Below are 19,050 nucleotides of genomic sequence, written 5' to 3'. Positions count from 1 at the left end.
ACTTCACACACCGGCAGCAGCGCGGCGTGTTTTGGTCTTATGTAAATTTTGTCGGAAGTAGGTTTTATACTTTTAGTAGAAAAGAAGGCGTTCCATGACGCTGTGTAATGTCTGTGCTCACGGGAGCGTGGCAACTGACTAATCGTAAGTTACTATGAAAAACAATGATGTGTATACTTCTCAATGTGTGTCTCCTGTCTTTCATGAGGTCACCGAATGAAACACATTTTGACATGGTCATTCTTTGCTTCCCCACTGACCGGTTCCACATTCCCAAAAATATAAATATTGTATAATTCTCAAATTTTGGGGATGTAGGAGTTTGTGGGAACAGCTTCTTTGTTCCACTGTGAAATCCCCTCTCCCCATACTGCATGTCCAAACGGGGAGAGGGTCTCTTCAAGGAATTTACAACCTGTCATAAAACTGTGGAGAGATAGAGAAGGGGGGGGGTCATGACAGACGCTTGGCCTGAAGAGCACCCAGAAGGACCTAGAACTGTTTTGTTTCTCAGTGTTTTTGGCACCCAATATTTAATAACATCATTGACTGGTTGTGAGTTCGTCTTCTTTTCTGGTTGAGAAGACGTCATATAACCAGTTTACAACCAACTGATCTCTGTTATAACCAGGTAAAGATACCTTTTTCATGATTTCGAAAATTAGAGAAAAAATATGTCATGTAACTAGATTACAACCAGATAGCCAGCCTTTTCTGGCTGCTAAAAATATGTTAGCAAAACGTCCTTATGTGATCAGTATAAAACCTGACCATGTGTTATAAAATAAAACAGAGTTGTGGTGGAGTGTAAGAGATACTCCGCTGCCCTGGCATGAGGTCAGCAGTGTCCATGCATCTTTCATGGGAACGGCGAGCAGGCGTCCATAGTTATAATTCGCAGTGGTTACTTGTTTTCCCGAGCGAAGAGAATAGGCAGGGCAATAGGTGGCATAGTATTGTGCTCACCCAATCTAGCCCCTGCTCTCTTAACAGAAGGTTTATATCCCATCGATAGACCTCTATGACTGTGTGTGTGTGTGTGTGTGTGTGTGTGTGTGTGTGTGTGTGTGTGTGTGTGTGTGTGTGTGTGTGTGTGTGTGTGTGCAGGTACTGGGATTAATGTTTAAACACACCAGACTATAACCTATACACATTGATGTGTCTGTTCAGAAAAGTGAAAGCCCTTGATTTTCTGGTTGAACTACTGTATCTCCATTGGTAATCTAAAAAGGCATTTGTGTGCACACATAAACATACACACACTACTTCCCGTAATAACTAGGCAAGACTTCATTAGAACGATTCCGCGTACCCATTTATCAGGCTGATTCGTGGTGTGTGGCTGGGCATGCTGAAAATGATTTCTACATGATTGCATCATAGCCCCAGAGCCGGTGCGTGCCCTCCATTCTGAGGCTGTGTAATCAATACTTGTTGGTAAGCAAACACAGCAGATAATGCCTGCGTTTCAAAGGGTAGCCTTTTCCCAATATAGTGCACTTCCTTTGACTAAAGCTCTTTGGACCGTGATCAAAAGTTGTGCACTAAATAGGGTGCCATTTGGGACGCAGACAATGGGCAGCTAGAGGGCAGCCAGGCCTAAAAAAGGCCCTGATCAAAAATTTTACGGACATGATTCGACTGTATCCAGGGGCTAGGTAAGGCGAGAGGTGCTGACTTGACTGATATTAGTGGATGGACAATAAACAAGGTAATAGACAAACACACTCACACGCACTCCTCCGTAGACAGACAGACACCAAAACAAACAAGCAAGCACTCACAATAGCAAGCCAGCGACAAACCAGCGCGTGTGAGTGACAAGCCTGAACACACCGACACACACATGCGCGCACGCACACACACAAGCACATTCGTGAGTGACTGTTACAAAATACCTCACGTGGTGCCATGACTATTGCCACCGCTTGATCAAATGAGTTTTTCTTGTGCATGTGCCGTGTCGGAAAATATTTGTCTTGTTCCAAGCATCTGTTACAGTCAGGTTATATTTTGTTTGTGTCTCTCGACGTTTTTGTCACTGTCACTTCACTAACATCCCCTGAAGGTGTGTGTTAGAATGAGCCTATTAGGCTTTAATGGTCTACAACACTGCACCAGCAAGAACCACAGCTTTGCGTGTGTGTGCGTTGCCTGTGCGTGGGCGTGTGTGCATCTGTGTCGTTAGTTTCCTTTTTCTGCTACTGTATGCTACAGCCTGCCTCTTCGTTTGCTGCCCATGTTCTATGCATCCCACAGCACACAACCGCTTTGTTCCCGCGCCAGGATATGTAAACCTGGCGAGCCTCGGCTCTTCATGCCAAGCATTCCTGGCTCCAGACTTGACATTTGCCACACAGGACCTCTCAATGCCTGTTAAATCAACAAACACTGTACTTCGCCACTTGTTTTAACTTCTTATGGCTGCAAGGGGCAGTATTGAGTAGCCAGATAAAAGATGCCCATTTAAAACGGCCTCGTACTCAATTCTTGCTCGTACAATATGCATATTATTATTACTATTGGATAGAAAACACTCTCTAGTTTCTAAAACCGTTTGAATTATTTCTCTGAGTGAAACAGAACTCATTCTGCAGCACATTTCCTGACCAGGAAGTGGAATGTCTGAAATCGATGCTCTGTTCAACTTCCTGCCTATACATGGGCATGAAACGTAAGAGTCTACGTACACTTCATAGACCTTCCCCTGGTTGTCAAGAGGCTGTGAGAGAAGACATTTTGTGTTCATCTTGTTCTGAATTGGAATACAAGCTCTTTGTATGACGTGTCCCTCATTTCCGGTACTCTTGGCAGCGCCAGTTGGACAGTGGGATTGCCTTCTGTTTAGCTGCCGTTATGGACGACTACTATCTCCGGCTCTGATTTTATTTGATACATGTGACCATATCATCGTAAAGTATGTTTTTTCAATATAGTTTAATCAGATTATTGAAATTTATTCGGGAATTTTGCCGTGTTTCGTTCTCTGACTTTGTTGACGTTGGAGAGATCCGTGCCACTTGGCAAGTGCCCATGCTAAATGAAGAGGGAAATTTGCCGTTCCAGATCAAAACAACGACTGTTCTGGACAAAGGACACCTTGTCCAACATTCTGACGGAAGATCACCAAAAGTAAGAAACATTTTATGATGCTATTTCTAATATCTGTCGTGCATGTGAACTGGTCGTCGGCGCCCAAGTGTTTCTGGCTATTGTGGCTACGCTAATATAACGCTACATTTTGTTTTCGCTGTAAAACGCTGGAATCACAAGATGCCTGTCTTTCATTTGCTGTACACTATGTATTTTTAAGAATTGTTTTATGATGAGTAATTAGGTATTTGACGTTGGTGTCTGTAAATATTATGGCTGCTTTCGGTGCAATTTCTGATTGTAGCTGAAATGTAAACTATGATTTATACCTGAAATATGCAAATTTTTCGAACAAAACATATGCTATACAATAAATATGTTATCAGACTGTCATTTGATGAAGTTGTTTCTTGGTTAGTGGCTATTTATATCTTTATTTGGTCGAATTTGTGATAGCTACTGATGGAGTAAAAAACTGTTATAGTAAAAAAAGTGGTGTCTTTTGCTAACGTGGTTAGCTAATAGATTTACATATTTTGTCTTCCCTGTAAAACATTTAAAAAATCGGACATGTTGGCTGGATTCACAAGATGTGTACCTTTCATATGCTGTATTGGACTTGTTAATGTGTGAAAGTTAAATATTTAAAAAATATATATTTTGAATTTCGCGCCCTGCACTTTGAGCTGGCTGTTGTCATAGTGTACCGACGTCGGGCTTGCACGCCAAACAGGTTAATTAAACATTATTTTCTCTCTCTCTTGCTGCTTTGCTCTGCCCAAATTATTAATTATTGCTCCCACACATACCCTTATAAGGTGTTTGAGTTAGAACCAGTGGTGGAAAAAAATACCCAATTGACATCACCCAGTAAAATACTACATGAGCAAAAGTATTTGGTTTTACATATACTTAAGTCTCAAAAGTAATTGTAATTACTAAAATATGCTTAACCCTTTGTCGCGTATGATCACGTATTTGTTGCGCGGTCCCTGCAGCGTATGCTCTCAAATATGTGACTGGAACAGTAGCAACAGAATGTACGACGCAACAAACGCGTCTGAACAGCATCTAAATATTGTTTTGTACGAATGGAAAATAAAGGTCTTAAACTTTATTCCTCAATTTGACCTTTTATTATGAAAGCAACAGAACGTAAAAGATAAATGCGAACTTCATCATCCACGCATCACAAGGAACACATCCACAGTCAAACTCATTCCATAAACTGTAATGAATACTCAGGGAGAAAAAGGTGTAGATTCACGCGCAGAAGGCGGCAGGTGTTTATTTCGCCCTCGCAGAACGCAGGAATCGTGGTCAAAGGCAGGCAATGGTCATACACAGGTAAGGCAAACAGGCAGGTGAATCAAACCTAGGACTGAAGGCTATAACTGGTTCTCACAAACGAGCTAGGAAAAGGCTTAGTTGAGTCAAAACGAACAATACCTTACAAAGGCACAAACAGAATGAACTGAACTAAATAAGGAGCTGATGAGACCAGGTGAGTAACTAACACAGGTGAAATCAATGAACAAAAATGAAAGACAGGGCTACGTTCAAGAACATAACGAAACAGAACACAAGGTTGACTTGCTGGACCTCACCCCCGAGGTAGACTGTAGGTGACCAGTTTTAACAGAGACACATGGAAGGACGAGGAGATTTTATATTGACGGGGTAACTGGAGGGGGTACGTGACAGGGTTGATGCGATGGGTTATCTTGAAGGGACCAATGAAGCGAGGACAGAACTTTTTGCAGGGGAGGTGGAGCCGGCTGTCTCTGGTAGAGAGCCACACATGATGTCCGGGGTGAAAGAGTGGCGTAGGTTGGCGGCGTCTGTCGGCAAAGCGTTTCTGGGTATTAGAGGCTTCCTGCAGATGCCGGTGAGCGGTCTCCCATACCCGCTCACTACGCCGAAACCAGTCATCGACAGCTGTGACAGTGCCAGGCTTTGCCTCCCAGGGAAACATGGGGGGTTGGTAACCAAGTATACACTGAAACGGAGTAAGGCGGAGGGATGAATGCATAAGTGAGTTCTGAGCGTGTTCGGCCCAGGCCATATACCGACTCCAAAAGTGTGGAGAGGCAGAACATTGTTGGCGGAGGTACTTCCCTATTTCTTGGTTCAGGCATTCCGTCTGCCCGTTGGTATGGGGATGGTACCTGGAGGAGTCTTTTGGCTGGTAAGGACAGTGAGGGGAGCGGCAGTATAACAGAAGTTCCGAATGAACCGGCGATAGTAGTTGGAGAACCCAATGAAACGTTGGAGTTCCTTAACGGTGTTGGGTTTGGTGACTTTGTTCTCATCCATGCTGACCCCTCCAGGTGTCAGTACGAAACCGAGGAAGCTTACCGAGGTTACATGGAAGGTGCTCTTTTCAGTCTTGACATAAAGGTTATGGTCAAGGAGCCGTTGAAGAACCTTTTGCACATACTGTATGTGTTCCTTCAGGGAGTGGGAGTAAATCAGGATGTCCTCAATGTAGATGATGAGAAAGCGGTTGATTATATCCTGGAAAACCTTGTTCATAAAGGATTGGAAGACGGTGGGGGTGTTAGTAAGGCCGTAGGGCATGACCAGGTGTTCGTAGTGCCCAAATGCGGTGATAAAGGCCGTACTAACATTTTAGGTGTGTTTGTGAGCGGGGTTAATTTCATTTGTAGGGGGTTTTCAAGTCCATGGGGGTAGAAATGGGGGAAGGTATCGTGGGGGGATAAGATGCAGCAAATATTACTATGATGGGGGATTTATCAATAAATGGGGGGCAAACACAAGATAAGTTTATGCGCCAAATATAATTAAAACCCCTGGAAAGGGGGGGTCTGAGCTGGCAACCCTGAGGTACGAAAGTTACAATCTGATGCCGTGTTCAAAACAACTGGGAACTGGGAAATCTCTGACTTCCGACTTCAGTGCGTTTAAGACAACTGGGAACTCGGAGAAAAAACAAGCTCCGACTGGGGAAAATAGTTTGGAACGGTCATCCAACTCGGAATTCCAACTCTGGAACTGGGACCTCTTTCTTGAGTTCTGGCTTTCCTACCTGAAGATTATTGACATCATGATTTGACCTCGTATTTTTCCAAGTTCACAGTTGTCTTGAAAGCACCATAAGTCAGTCAAGGGAACTATCCCTTGTGATAACATCTTTTGTCTGACAGACGCTTACATGACAACCAGAATGCATTGTATAATGTCAACAAACATGGCGCCACACATAGCCGGCAAATAGCTTAGCATTAACTCCTGATAATCAGTACAACATTCAGAAAGGTAATATGTGTCTGTTACAATCTATACAAGAATTGGAATGCAAGTTACCAGTACTTGAAAACATTTGAATAAAACAGTAAATACATTATGATCCATACATACATATGGTGTGCTACAGCAAAAACGACAACACAATATACAGACAATAAGCCACTTACTTTGATAGGAACGCACACCAATGTGTAAGGAAAACAACCATGAAGGTAATGCGGGTGCCAGCCAGAAAATGTGCTGGTGGAAAACATTTGTGCAAGGCCTGTTCTGACTAGATGTGCAATGTCTCCATACTTGATCTGTGGAAACACTAGGGAAGTGCTCAGGCTCTCAATGAAGATAGAATTTTGTCCTCTCTGTAAAGCCTCAAACATAAATTGTTCGCAACAGTGAAATAGGCCACTTCTTATGCAAATTCATTAACCGGTAGGTAGAACACATTTCAAACTGTTTTTAGAAATTAAAACTTGTTGGGAAATAATTTGAAAATGACAAGTTGAAGATAATTAGTAGGCAGCGTGCCTTGGTTTGAGGGCAGCGTGGGTAGCTGTCCTGTTGCTAAGCAATGACATTTTGGAACAGTGATAGCAGTCTGACATCACTCGCATGAATAAACTCACGCAGGGGCGACGGTTAAGATATTTGGAACTTACACGTGAAAAGGTTGTAGGAAAATTCCACCCCAAAACGATATTTTTTGATTTGTTTCATTAGTCCATTGTTGACTCCCAACATGTTTTGCTTGTCAGAAATCAACGTTTTCCAGACATATAACTTTTAAAATACAGAAATCATCCCCGTTTGGTGCGTTTTGCATCATGTGATTTCTGTATTTCGAAAGTTACATGTCTTTAAAACTTGATCGCTAACAAGCAAAACATTTTGGGACTATGTCAAATGGACTAATGAAACAAATACCAAAATATTGTTTTGGGGTGGCGTTTTCCTTTAAGTATCAAAAGTAAAAGTATAAATAATTTCAAATTCCACAATCCACAATATAGCAGGGGGTGTAAAGCCATACCATACTCTATATGTTTTTCCAGCAGCATACTATGATCGATAATGTCAAAACAGCTCCCACAATCTTTTTATTATCAATTTCTCTCAGCCAATTATCCATCATTTGTGTAATTGTCGTGCATATAGAATGCCCTTTCCTATAAGCGTGCTGCAATTCTGCTGTTAATTTATTTACTGTAAAATTACATTATCTGGTCAAACACCATTTTTTCTAAAAGTTTACTAAGAGTTGGTAACAGGCTGATTGGTCGGCTATTTGAGCCAGTAAAGAGTGCTTTAATATTCTTGGGTAGTGGAATTACTTTTTCTTCCCTCCAGGCCTGAGGGCACACACTTTTTTGTAAGCTTAGATTGAAAGATGGCAAATAGGAGTGGCAATATCATCCGCTATCATCCTCAGTCATTTTCCATCCAAGTTGTCAGACCTAGGTGACTTGTCAATGTTGATTGACGACAAAAAAAATCACCTCTTCCACACCCACTTTAAGGATTTCAAAATTACATTGCTTGTCTTTTATAATTTGGTCAGTTAAACATGGATGTGTAGGTTCGGCGTTTGTTGCTTGCATGTCATGCCTAAATTGGCTAATCTTGCCAATGAAAAAATGTGTAATTGGCAATATCAGTGGGTTTTGTGATGAATGAGCCATCTGATTCAATGAATGATGGAGCTGAGTTTGCCTTTTTGCCCAAGATTACATTTAAGGTGCTCAAAAGCTTTTTACTATCATTCTTTATATAATTTAGCTTTGTTTCATAGTAGAGTTTCTTATTTTTGTTCTGTTTAGTCACGATTTCTCAATTTGCAGTAGGTTCGCCAATTGTTTATGCTGCCAGACTTATTTGCCATTCCTTTTGCCTTATCCCTCTCAACCATAAAATGTTTCAATTCCTCTTCAATCCATGCGAATTTAACAGTTTTTACAGTCATTTTCTTAACTTTCCTAATATTTCTTGATAAGTGTGTGAATTGGACTAATGTCCAGTCCTGCTAAGCATTCAAAGTATAACTAGTACTTTTGCGTGTTACGAAAAATAAATGGACTAAAAAGTACATTATTTTCTTTAGAAATGTAGTGAAGTAAAAGTAAACTCCAAAATGTGCAGTTTTGTCACACAATACAATGCCACAGATATCTCAAGTTTTGAGGGAGCATACAAATGGCATGCTGACTGCAGGAATGTCCACCAGATCTGTTACCTGAGAATTTAATGTTAATTTCTCTACAATAAGCCGTGATGGGATCATGAGGCCCATTGTCGTGCCATTCATCCTCCGATCATGTTTCAGCATGATCATGCACAGCTCCATGCTGCAGGATCTGTACACAATTCCTGGAAGCTAAAAATGTCCCAGTTCTTCCGTGGCCTGCATACTCACCACACATGTCACCCATTGAACATGTTTGGGATGCTCTGGATTGGCATGTACGACAGCGTGTTCCAGTTCCAGCCAATATCCAGAAACTTCGCACAGCCATTGAAGAGGAGTAGGACAACATTCCACAGGCCACTGATTAACTTTATGTGAAGGAGATGTGTCGCGCTGCATATGGTGATCACACCAGATACTGACTGCTTTTCTGATCCACGCCCCCCTACCTTTTTTTTTAAGGAATCTGTGATCAACAGATGCAAATCTGTATTCCCAGTCATGTGAAATCCATAGATTAGGGCATGATGAATTTATTTCAATTGACTGATTTCTTTATATGAACTGTAACGAAATAAAGTATTATAAATTGTAGCTTGTTGCGTTTATATATTTTTGTTCAGTATAAGTACTGTACAGTCGTGGCCAAAAGTTTTGAGAATGACACAAATATTAATTTCCACAAAGTTCGCTGCTTCAGTGTCTTTAGATATTTTTGTCAGATGTTACTATGGATTACTGAAGTACAATTACAAGCATTTCATAAGTGCCAAAGGATTTTTTTGACAATTACATGAAGTGGATGCAAAGAGTCAATGTTTGCCGTGTTGACCCTTCTTTTTCAAGACCTCTGCAATCCGCCCTGGCATGCTGTCAATTAACTTCTGGGCCACATCCTGACTGATGGCAGCCCATTCTTGCATAATCAATGCTTGGAGTTTGTCAGAATTTGTGGGTTTTTGTTTGTCCACCCTCTTGAGGTCTGACCACAAGTTCTCAATGGCATTAAGGTCTGGGGAGTTTCCTGGCCATGGACCTGTCACGTTCCTGACCTGTTTTCCATTGTTTTTGTGTGTGTTTAGTTGGTCAGGGTGTGAGTTGGGGTGGGCATTCTATGTGTTGTGTTTCTATGTTGGGTTTAATGTGTTGCCTGATATGGTTCTCAATTAGAGGCAGGTGTTTGACGTTTCCTCTGATTGAGAACCATATTAAGGTAGGCTGTTCTCACTGTTTGTTTGTGGGTGATTGTCTTCCGTGTCTGTCGCACCACACGGGACTGTTTCGTTGTCGTTCGTGTATGTAGTCTGTTTCTGTTCGTGCGTTCTTCGTGTTATTATGTAAGTTCCCTGTTCAGGTCTGTCTACGTCGTTTTGTTGTTTTGTAGTTATTCAAGTGTATTTCGTGTCAGTGTTCGTCTTGTTTAATAAATTCATTTATTTCTTCATACAACTCTGCGTTTTGGTCCGACCCTTACTCCTTCTCCTCATCCGAGGACAGCCGTTACAGTACCCAAAATATTGATGTTTTGATCTCTGAGCCACTTAGTTATCACTTTTGCCTTATGGCAAGGTGCTCCATCATGCTGGAAAAGGCATTGTTTGTCACCAAACTGTTCCTGGATGGTTGGGAGAAGTTGCTCTCAGAGGATGTGTTGGTACCATTCTTTATTCATGGCTGTGTTCTTAGGCAAACTTGTGAGTGAGCCCACTCCCATGGCTGAGAAGCAACCCCCCTCAATAATGGTCTCAGGATGCTTTACTGTTGGCATGACACAGGACTGATGGTAGTGCTCACCTTGTTTTCTCCGGACAAGCTTTTTTCTGGATGCCCCAAACAATCAGAAAGGGGATTCATCAGAGAAAACGCCTTTACTCCAGTCCTCAGCAGTCCAATCCCTGTACCTTTTGCAGAATATCAGTCTGTCCCTGATGTTTTTCCTGGAGGGAAGTGGCTTCTTTGCTGCCCTTCTTGACACCAGGCCATCCTCCAAAAGTCTTTGCCTCACTGTGCATGCAGATGCACTCACACCTGCCTGCTGCCATTCCTGAGCAAGCTCTGTACTGGTGGGCACCCTGAAGCCTTCTTCACAACAATTGAACTGCTCTCCTTGAAGATCTTGATGATCCGATAAATGGTTAATTTAGGTGCAATCTTACTGCCAGCAGTATCCTTGCCTGTGAAGCCCTTTTTGTGCAAAGCAATGATGACGGCACGTGTTTCTGTAACGGCAGTCCTCCTCTTCATCTGAAGAGGAGGAGTATTGAGGGAACCAAGGCGCAGCGTAGTGAAATGACATATTTTATTAACGAAAACACGAACTTGACTAAACTAACAAAAACAACAAACGGTGTAGACAGACCTAGACGACGAACTTACATAAAACAAGAAGAACGCACGAATAGGAAACATAGGCTACACAAACCGAACAAACCGTAAACAGTCCCGTATGGTGCAAACAATTACACAGACACGGAAGACAATCACCCACAACGAACACTGTGACAACGCCTACCTAAATATGACTCTTAATTAGAGGAACGCCAAACACCTGCCTCTAATTAAGAGCCATACCAGGCAACCCAAAAACCAACATAGAAACAGAAAACATAGAATGCCCACCCAAACTCACGTCCTGACCAACTAACACATATAACAAACTAACAGAAATAGGTCAGGAACGTGACAGTTTCCTTGCAGGTAACTATGTTTGACAGAGGAAGAACAATGATTCCAAGCACCACCCTCCGTTTGAAGCTTCCGTTCTGTTATTCAAACTCAATCAGCATAGAGTGATCTCCAGCCTTGTCCTCATCAACACTCACACCTGTGTTAACGAGAGAATCACTGACATGATGTCAGCTGGTCCTTTTTTGGCAGGGCTGAAATGCAGTGGAAATATTTTTGGGGGATTCAGTTCATTTGCATGGAAAAGAGGGACTTTGCAATTAATTGCAATTCATCTGATCACTCTTCATAACATTCTGGAGTATATGCAAATTGCCATCATACAAACTGAGGCAGCAGACTTTGTGAAAATGTATATTTGTATCATTCTCAAAACTTTTGGCCACGACTATACACCACTGGTTATGACTCATAGCCTGAGGGGTGCCTGGGCAGATGAGGCGTGACACACTTTATTATCAAATATACACTCAGTGGCCAGTTTATTAGGTACACCACGTTTACATGCCCCAAAGAAATCAGGCTGTTGTGGAGGAAAAGGGGGGTCCAACCCGGTTCTAGATGGCTGTACCTAATGATTTGGCCACAGTGTAAATAGTTTATTCTATAACCAAACTTATAAACATACTGTGAAGATCACACCTCACCTTCTAAGTCATTGTTCGATTCTAAAAACACCTGTTTCTTCCTAGCCGAGGATGATGGGAATAGGTTTTTATTGGCTTTGGTACAGGAGAGGAGAGCTGGATGGGGAACATATCTACTATTGAAGTGTGAAAAACACTGAAACCCTGGATTGTACAGTATCTGGCAATAATAAATCCCTGGATTGTGTTCTATATGATGACAAAGTTTAAATTGATCCAATTGAGTAGAGAACAGAATAAGATCATTTGACAAGGATCGACACAGTGCACCCTCCCAATCATCATTTGATAAGGATATATCATCATTGGAATAACATGATTAACATTTTTATTAAGAATAACACCACAACATACTGTGTACATATAACTCATTATTAAGCCATTTAGTGTGGTTTTAAATATTGCATGCATACACACACACACACACACACACAGCGGTAGTGAGCTAACAGATTGGCATCACCCATGCGTATCGTGAGGGGTAATTATCTTCTTATATGAAGAGTGGCAGCTAAGGTAGAATGAAGAGTAATGAATGTTGTTTTTACACAGGAATAGAAACAATTAGTCACATCCATTATACCCCACAGCTAGTGTGTGTGTGTGTGTGTGTGTGTGTGTGTGTGTGTGTGTGTGTGTGTGTGTGTGTGTGTGTGTGTGTGTGTGTGTGTGTGTGTGTGTGTGTGTGTGTGTGTGTGTGTGTGTGTGTGTGTGTGTGTGTGTGTGTGTGTGTGTGTGTGAGATAGAGAGAGTGCAAACTCACAACCATCCGTCCCTTAAATTAACATTCTCACAAAGCACCATTGCCAAGGCATTTCTGTTTCCATGGCGACAGTACATCTAGATCTCAGGAAGGCAGTAGCGACGTACTAAGCTAATATATGGAATTGTTTTAAGATGGTCATGCCATGGATCATTTAGCAATTTGATTTAGAATTTTAGGACCCCTTTAAGTATAAGATAAATACATAAAATAATTATTTGATAAAATATTGAATTTGGCTACAGCCCATAAAAATGTATTGAATAACACATTCATAAATGGGGAAAAAAAACAATCATGAATATGGGTTTAGAAGTGTCTGTGCTACAGTTGAAGTCGTAAGTTTACATACACCTCAGCCAAATACATTTAAACTCAGTTTTTCACAATTCCTGACATTTAATCCTCGTAAAAATTCCCTGTCTTAGGTCAGTTAAGATCACCACTTTATTTTAAGAATGTAAAATGTCAGAATAAGAGTAGAGAGAACGATTTATTTCAGCTTTTATTTCTTTCATCACATTCCCAGTTTGTCAGAAGTTTACAGACACTCAATTAGTATTTGGTAACATTGCCGTTAAATTGTTTAACTTGGGTCAAACGTTTTGGGTAGCCTTCCACAATAAGTTGGGTGAATTTTGGCCCATTCCTCCTGACAGAGCTGGTGTGAATGAGTCAGGTTTGTAGGACTCCTTGCTTGCACACGCTTTTTCAGTTCTGCCCACAAATGTTCTATGGGATTGAGGTCAGGGCTTTGTGATGGCCACTACAATGCCTTGACTTTGTTGTCCTTAAGCCGTTTTGCCACAACTTTGGAAGTATGCTTGGCGTCATTGTCCATTTGGAAGACCCTTTTGCGAACAGGCTTTAACTTCCTGACTGATTTCTTGAGATGTTGCTTCAATATATCCACATATTTTTCCAGCCTCATGATGCCATCTATTTTGTGAAGTGCACCAGTCTCTCCTGCAGCAAAGCATCCCCACAACATGATGCTGCCACCCTCGAGCTTCACGGTTGGGATGGGGTTCTTCGGCTTGCAAGTCTCTCCCCTTTTCCTCCAAACATAACGATGGTCATTATGGCCAAACAGTTCTATTTTTGTTTCACCAGACCAGAGGACATTTCTCCAAAAATGGCCCCTTGTGCAGTTGCAAACTGTAGTCTGTGTTTTTAACGGTGGTTTTGGAGCAGTGGCTTCTTCCTTGCTGAGTGGCCTTTCAGGTTATGTCAATATAGGACTTGTTTTACTGTGGATATAGGTACTTTTGTACCTGTTTCCTCCAGCATCTTCACAAGGTCCTTTGCTGTTGTTCTGGGATTGATTTGCACTTTACACACCAAAGTACGTTCATCTCTAGGAGACAGAATGCGTCTCCTTCCTGAGCGCTATGACGGCTGCATAGTCCCATGGTGTTTTTACTTGCGTACTATTGTTTGTACAGATGAACGTGGTACCTTCAGGCATTTGGAAATTGCTCCCAAGGATGAACCAGACTTGTGGTCTACCATTTTTTTTCTGAGGTCTTGGCTGATTTCATTTGATTTTCCCATGATGTCAATTAAAGAGCCATTGAGTTTGAAGGTAGGCCTTAAAATACATCCACAGGTACACCTCCATTTGACTCAAATGATGTCAATTAGCCTATCAGAAGCTTCTAAAGCCATGGCATCACTTTATGGAATTTTCCAAGCTGTTTAAAGGCACAGTCAACATAGTGTATGTAAACTTCTGACCCACTGGAATTGTGAAATAATCTGTCTGTAAACAACTGTTGGAAAAATGATATGTCCTAACCGACTTGCCAAAACGATAGTTTGTTAACAAGAAATTTGTGGAGTGGTTGAAAAACGAGTTTTAATGACTCCAACCTAAGTGTATGTAAACTTCCGACTTCAACTGTATATATTTATATATATGTATACTTCTGATACTTCCAGTATCAACATTTCCGAGCAAACAAAAAAAGGGAGAATAAGTAAACATGTTGAAATAAAAGAACATACTCTTTGCCAGAATTCAGCCAGCCTTCTCAAGACCACAACATATGCAAATATGTCCCCTTTGTGCTTTAAACCCACAGCAGAATAATACAATTCCTGAGTGCATGATATTCAGTTTCACTGGCATATAGTACATTCAATGGATGGTTTTAACGGCAGTAATTTATGCCAGAGATTACTGCAGTTTAAACGTAAACTGCTATCTTGTAGCTACTGTAGGTCTACCCATCAATTCAAGATGGAACTTTGTATCATTCACAACATGTACTGCAAAATTCACCTGAGCTCTGTAGACTGGTTGTCTGACCCTGCTGGGACCCTGTCACTATCTGATCCTGCTAAGACATGATGAGCATAGTGTTGGGTACTGACTGCACTAGGGGGCTGCATTCCCAATGGATGCCTGCGGGACCTGCGAGTCCCCACAGAGATCATTGCGGGCGGTCAGCATTTTTCATGTTGCAGGCGGGTGGTCAGACAGACAACTTTGGGCTGAAAATAGTTTTGTTGTCCAGCAGATTATTTTTGAAACGTTCCTTTTTCTGCTTTGTATGCTTTAGCCTAGCTATTGTATTAATTAAAATCACATATTTTTCGCACTATTTACACACAATTCCCAGCTTCACCTTCAGTAGCCTCACCTCTCCTAGCTCGGCGTGAGAGTTCAAGTGCGCCTAGTATGTGTGGTCTCATCGAAATAGAGTAAGCTGCCTACATGGGCGGAGAATCACGTGGCAGTTAACCTGAATTGGAAATTAACTTAAATATGATTAGACTGTACTTTACTAGTGTCTGTAAATACATATTGATAATGAAAAGAAGTGGAGGGCGCTCACCCAACGTGAGTCAAAGTGCAATCCAAAAAATTTAATCACCGTTGAAAAGGAAAAGGCACAACGCGCACATAAATGGGGCTACTATGGTGAGTGGAGTGTTGCGCCTTTTCATTTTCAATAAGTATGGATTACGCATTTATTTGTCTCTGCCTGCAAATCGTACTCCTAAAAGGTAGGCTATATCATATAGGACTATGCAAAACGTCACAAGTTTCGCTGTCATCATTCTCGCTGCTTCCAGTTCAGTAGCCATACTTATGAGATTTGGTCCCAATTAAATAGAGTAGGCTATAGACCGAGGTAAAGACCGTTTCAAGTTGGATATTCGATGGATATTCAGGCTTTCAAACCTCAATAGCTTTCAAACCACTTGAGCCACAGACTCCTAAATAGGCCCATGATTAGGCTATAGGTTAGGCTATAGTTTACTACATTGAATAGTAATAGGCCTAAATATATTTCTCTGTCTGAAAATCTTCCCACTCCTAAAGGATAGGCTATGAAAATAGCTCAGAGAAAGTGCAAGTCTCTCCAACTCTGCTCTCTTCAAACTACATCTACACATATTGGCTGATAATACAATGTAAGGGCCATGTGAGAATCTCTGGTATTTTAACCTATTTTTTAAGTTATTTTTGCACATTTGATATTGCCTATAGGGTGCAAAATTCCTGGGAACATGGCAGGCAAGTGAGCTACGTCACATACGCCTAAAATAACATTGCGGGACTGTGGTTGGGTTTGGGACCACCAGTTCTTGCAGTAGGGAGTGGGAGTCCGACAGAAAACCAGCAGGTGTGGGCGGGGGCAGGATGAAGAAATCAGTCGAGTGCAGATCACCACTGCACCATGACGGTGAAGCTTGTAATGTTAGAGCTGTTTTTTACTCTGTCAGTGTGAAAAGTAGGGAATTAGCTTGGGAAACTGACAGATCAATAACGTTACATTGACATACTGACTAATATAGCTCACATTGCACTGAAAAAAAAACATCAGAATATCAATCTTCGATTGTATGGCTGATGGTTTCATCGTTTGATTCAGGTCTAGTTTGATTGAGGCAAAAAATAATGGTACATCAACTGGCGAAAGCTTGCCAGGTTCATTTACTTCTGAAACATGACAAAACAAAGGCTACAAAACTTTTCCATACAAACAACTGCTGTTAGATAATGATATGAGGTGGTTATTACTACTACTTATCTGACAGATAACTACAGGCTAGAGCTGACCTGGCTGTGGTGGCTACTGTCGTTTTTATTCATTCACCTCAGTCGAAAGGGGATGAAACATTAGATAACGTTACATGTCAGTTACAATACCATCTCAGCACTGCGAATAAACAATAGTTTCGTTTTTTTCTGTTAAGTTATACAGCAGTTACATTGCCAGTTACATCAGTCAACTAAAGAGTAGCTAGAACACACTGAACTATGTTCAACTCTTCCGTGTAGGTCCAGCCAACCTTCCAGAAACGTTGCCTTCACACAGCCTGTCAGCCTGCTCTGTGGTGTCCGGTCCGATAAACACTCCAAAAAGAGCCTACCCGACCACTCGGAGGCGTCCGCATGGTCCTAAAGCACACCGGAGCACATTTTGTATCACATTCCAACTATCAAACTGGGGAAGACACAACTTAATAAGACAAGTGACAATGCACAAAGCTGTGTGTGTGTGTGTGTGTGTGTGTGTGTGTGTGTGTGTGTGTGTGTGTGTGTGTGTGTGTGTGTGTGTGTGTGTGTGTGTGTGTGTGTGTGTGTGTGTGTGTGTGTGTGTGTGTGTGTGTGTGTGTGTGTGTGTGTGTGTGTGAGAGAGAGAGAGAGGATTCCCATATACTCACATCTGAGTTGAAACGTAGTTGGCAGATGTTGCAGGAAATAACTTGCTTTTGTGTGTGGGGGGGGGGGGGCATTTCCCACCCGTTCCCAGTCAAAGTTGCGCCCCTGCTCTCACACACATATTTCTCTCTCCTTTTCTCTTTTTCTCCCTTTATTTTTAATCTGATCTCTATGTGCTCTGCTTGTTTTCCAGATGGACCCTGTGCAGAAGGCCGTAATTAATCACACATTTGGAGTCTCCATCGCGCCGAAGAGAAAGCAAGTTATTTCCTGCAATATCTGCCAACTGCGCTTCAACTCAGATGTGAGTATATGGGAATCGCTTCTCTCTCTCTCTCTCTCTCTCTCTCACTCACTCACTCACTCACTCACCTTTGTGCATTGTCATTTGTCTTCAGGTAGCTATATTAAGTTGTGTGTTCCCCAGACAGTCTACTCTAAAGGTTCAGGGTGTATGATATCAACATATCTATTTGCCGCCGTCCATATTAGGACAAATGTAAGTTGTCAGTAAGGTCTCTGACTGTCAATCAACTCTATAGGATGTTATGGATTTTTTTTTTTATGTGTTCTTTAATTAACCTTTATTTAACAAGGCAAGTCAGTTAAGAACAAATTCTTATTTACAATGACAAAATTCTTTGTAAGTCAGATTTTAAGTCTACCTAAATAGAGTTTTGTAGGTCTAAGTAACTATATGGCAAATGGACACATACAATGTACAACCACAGAAAAGTGCACTGTCAGTCTAACGTCTTAGACAATATGTACAAGAAAACAGTTAAAAAACCTACCCAAGCCAAACCCTTCTCTAACCCGGACGACGCTGGGCCAACTGTGCGCCGCCTTATGGGACTCCCGATCACGACCGGTTGTGATACAGCCCGGTATCGAACCAGGGTCTGTAGTGATGCCTCTAGCACTGAGATGCAGTGCCTTAGACCGCTGTGCCACTCGGGAGCTAAAAACAGTGGGGTGGACACGGGGATTGAACCGCTGTCTCTAGTGGGCCGATTTGCTATTCGTTAACATACTGCTTGTTGTGTCTCCTGTTTAATGCCCATTCAATTGACAGCAACTGGGCTCTATTGTCCTCAGTCCAAGTGTTCTCCTCTCTCATTCTCTCACCAGACAAATGACTGAGGGTGTTTGAGACTGTTGTAAACAGGCAGCGTTCAGGAGAGCTTAAGCGTTGCAGTGTTTAAGTATTGTGGAGTTGACATTCTCTGCCCTGTGTAATTAGGTAGCAGTTATTGACTCTGAAAGGCTCATCAAATAGATGCAGTCAGAGAGAGAGACAGTGACAGAGAGAGTGAGATTGTGTGAAATAAGCCCTACTGTGGAAGAGGAGGGTTCCACTGTCCTCCACTCATCATGGTCATAAAATCAAACAAACCACAGCACTTTGGGCGAAACAGGACTTGGAACGTTGACTTTTAAGTTTCCTTACCAACTCCTTTGGGACATAATGGAAGTTTCAAGGGAGGGTATCAGGGAAGGTTCTTTCTTGTCAGTGTGTTTCATTGGTTATCCAAGAATCTTCAGTTTCTACTGAACTGTAGTGCTGAACTCTTATTCCTGGACGCGTCAGTGTTTCGGAGCAAGAGTTCTGATCTAGGATCCGTTTTGTATTTTCGATTATGACGAATTAGATTACATGGACATGGGGGGGACCTGATTCTAGATTAGCACTCCTACTCTGAAACGCTTTATGAAAAAGTTGGTTTCTATGTCC

General features: G+C 41.8%; 1 protein-coding gene across 3 annotated transcripts in view; it reads left to right on the top strand.

Annotated features, from left to right (window-relative positions):
* Nucleotides 1–19,050, top strand: part of LOC129840615 (zinc finger protein 385B-like) — a 198,186-nt gene that overhangs the window by 138,554 nt on the left and 40,582 nt on the right. For all 3 annotated transcript variants that reach the window (XM_055908618.1, XM_055908621.1, XM_055908620.1), the window contains one exon: nucleotides 17,509–17,619. In XM_055908618.1, coding sequence (XP_055764593.1) covers nucleotides 17,509–17,619 — 111 coding nt within the window. The remainder of the gene's footprint in view (nucleotides 1–17,508; nucleotides 17,620–19,050) is intronic.

Source organism: Salvelinus fontinalis, chromosome 41 (genome assembly GCF_029448725.1).
Source record: "Salvelinus fontinalis isolate EN_2023a chromosome 41, ASM2944872v1, whole genome shotgun sequence".
Classification (NCBI taxonomy): domain Eukaryota; kingdom Metazoa; phylum Chordata; class Actinopteri; order Salmoniformes; family Salmonidae; genus Salvelinus; species Salvelinus fontinalis.
Note: the sequence above shows the minus strand (reverse complement) of the source record. Positions and strands in the feature narration are given on the sequence as shown.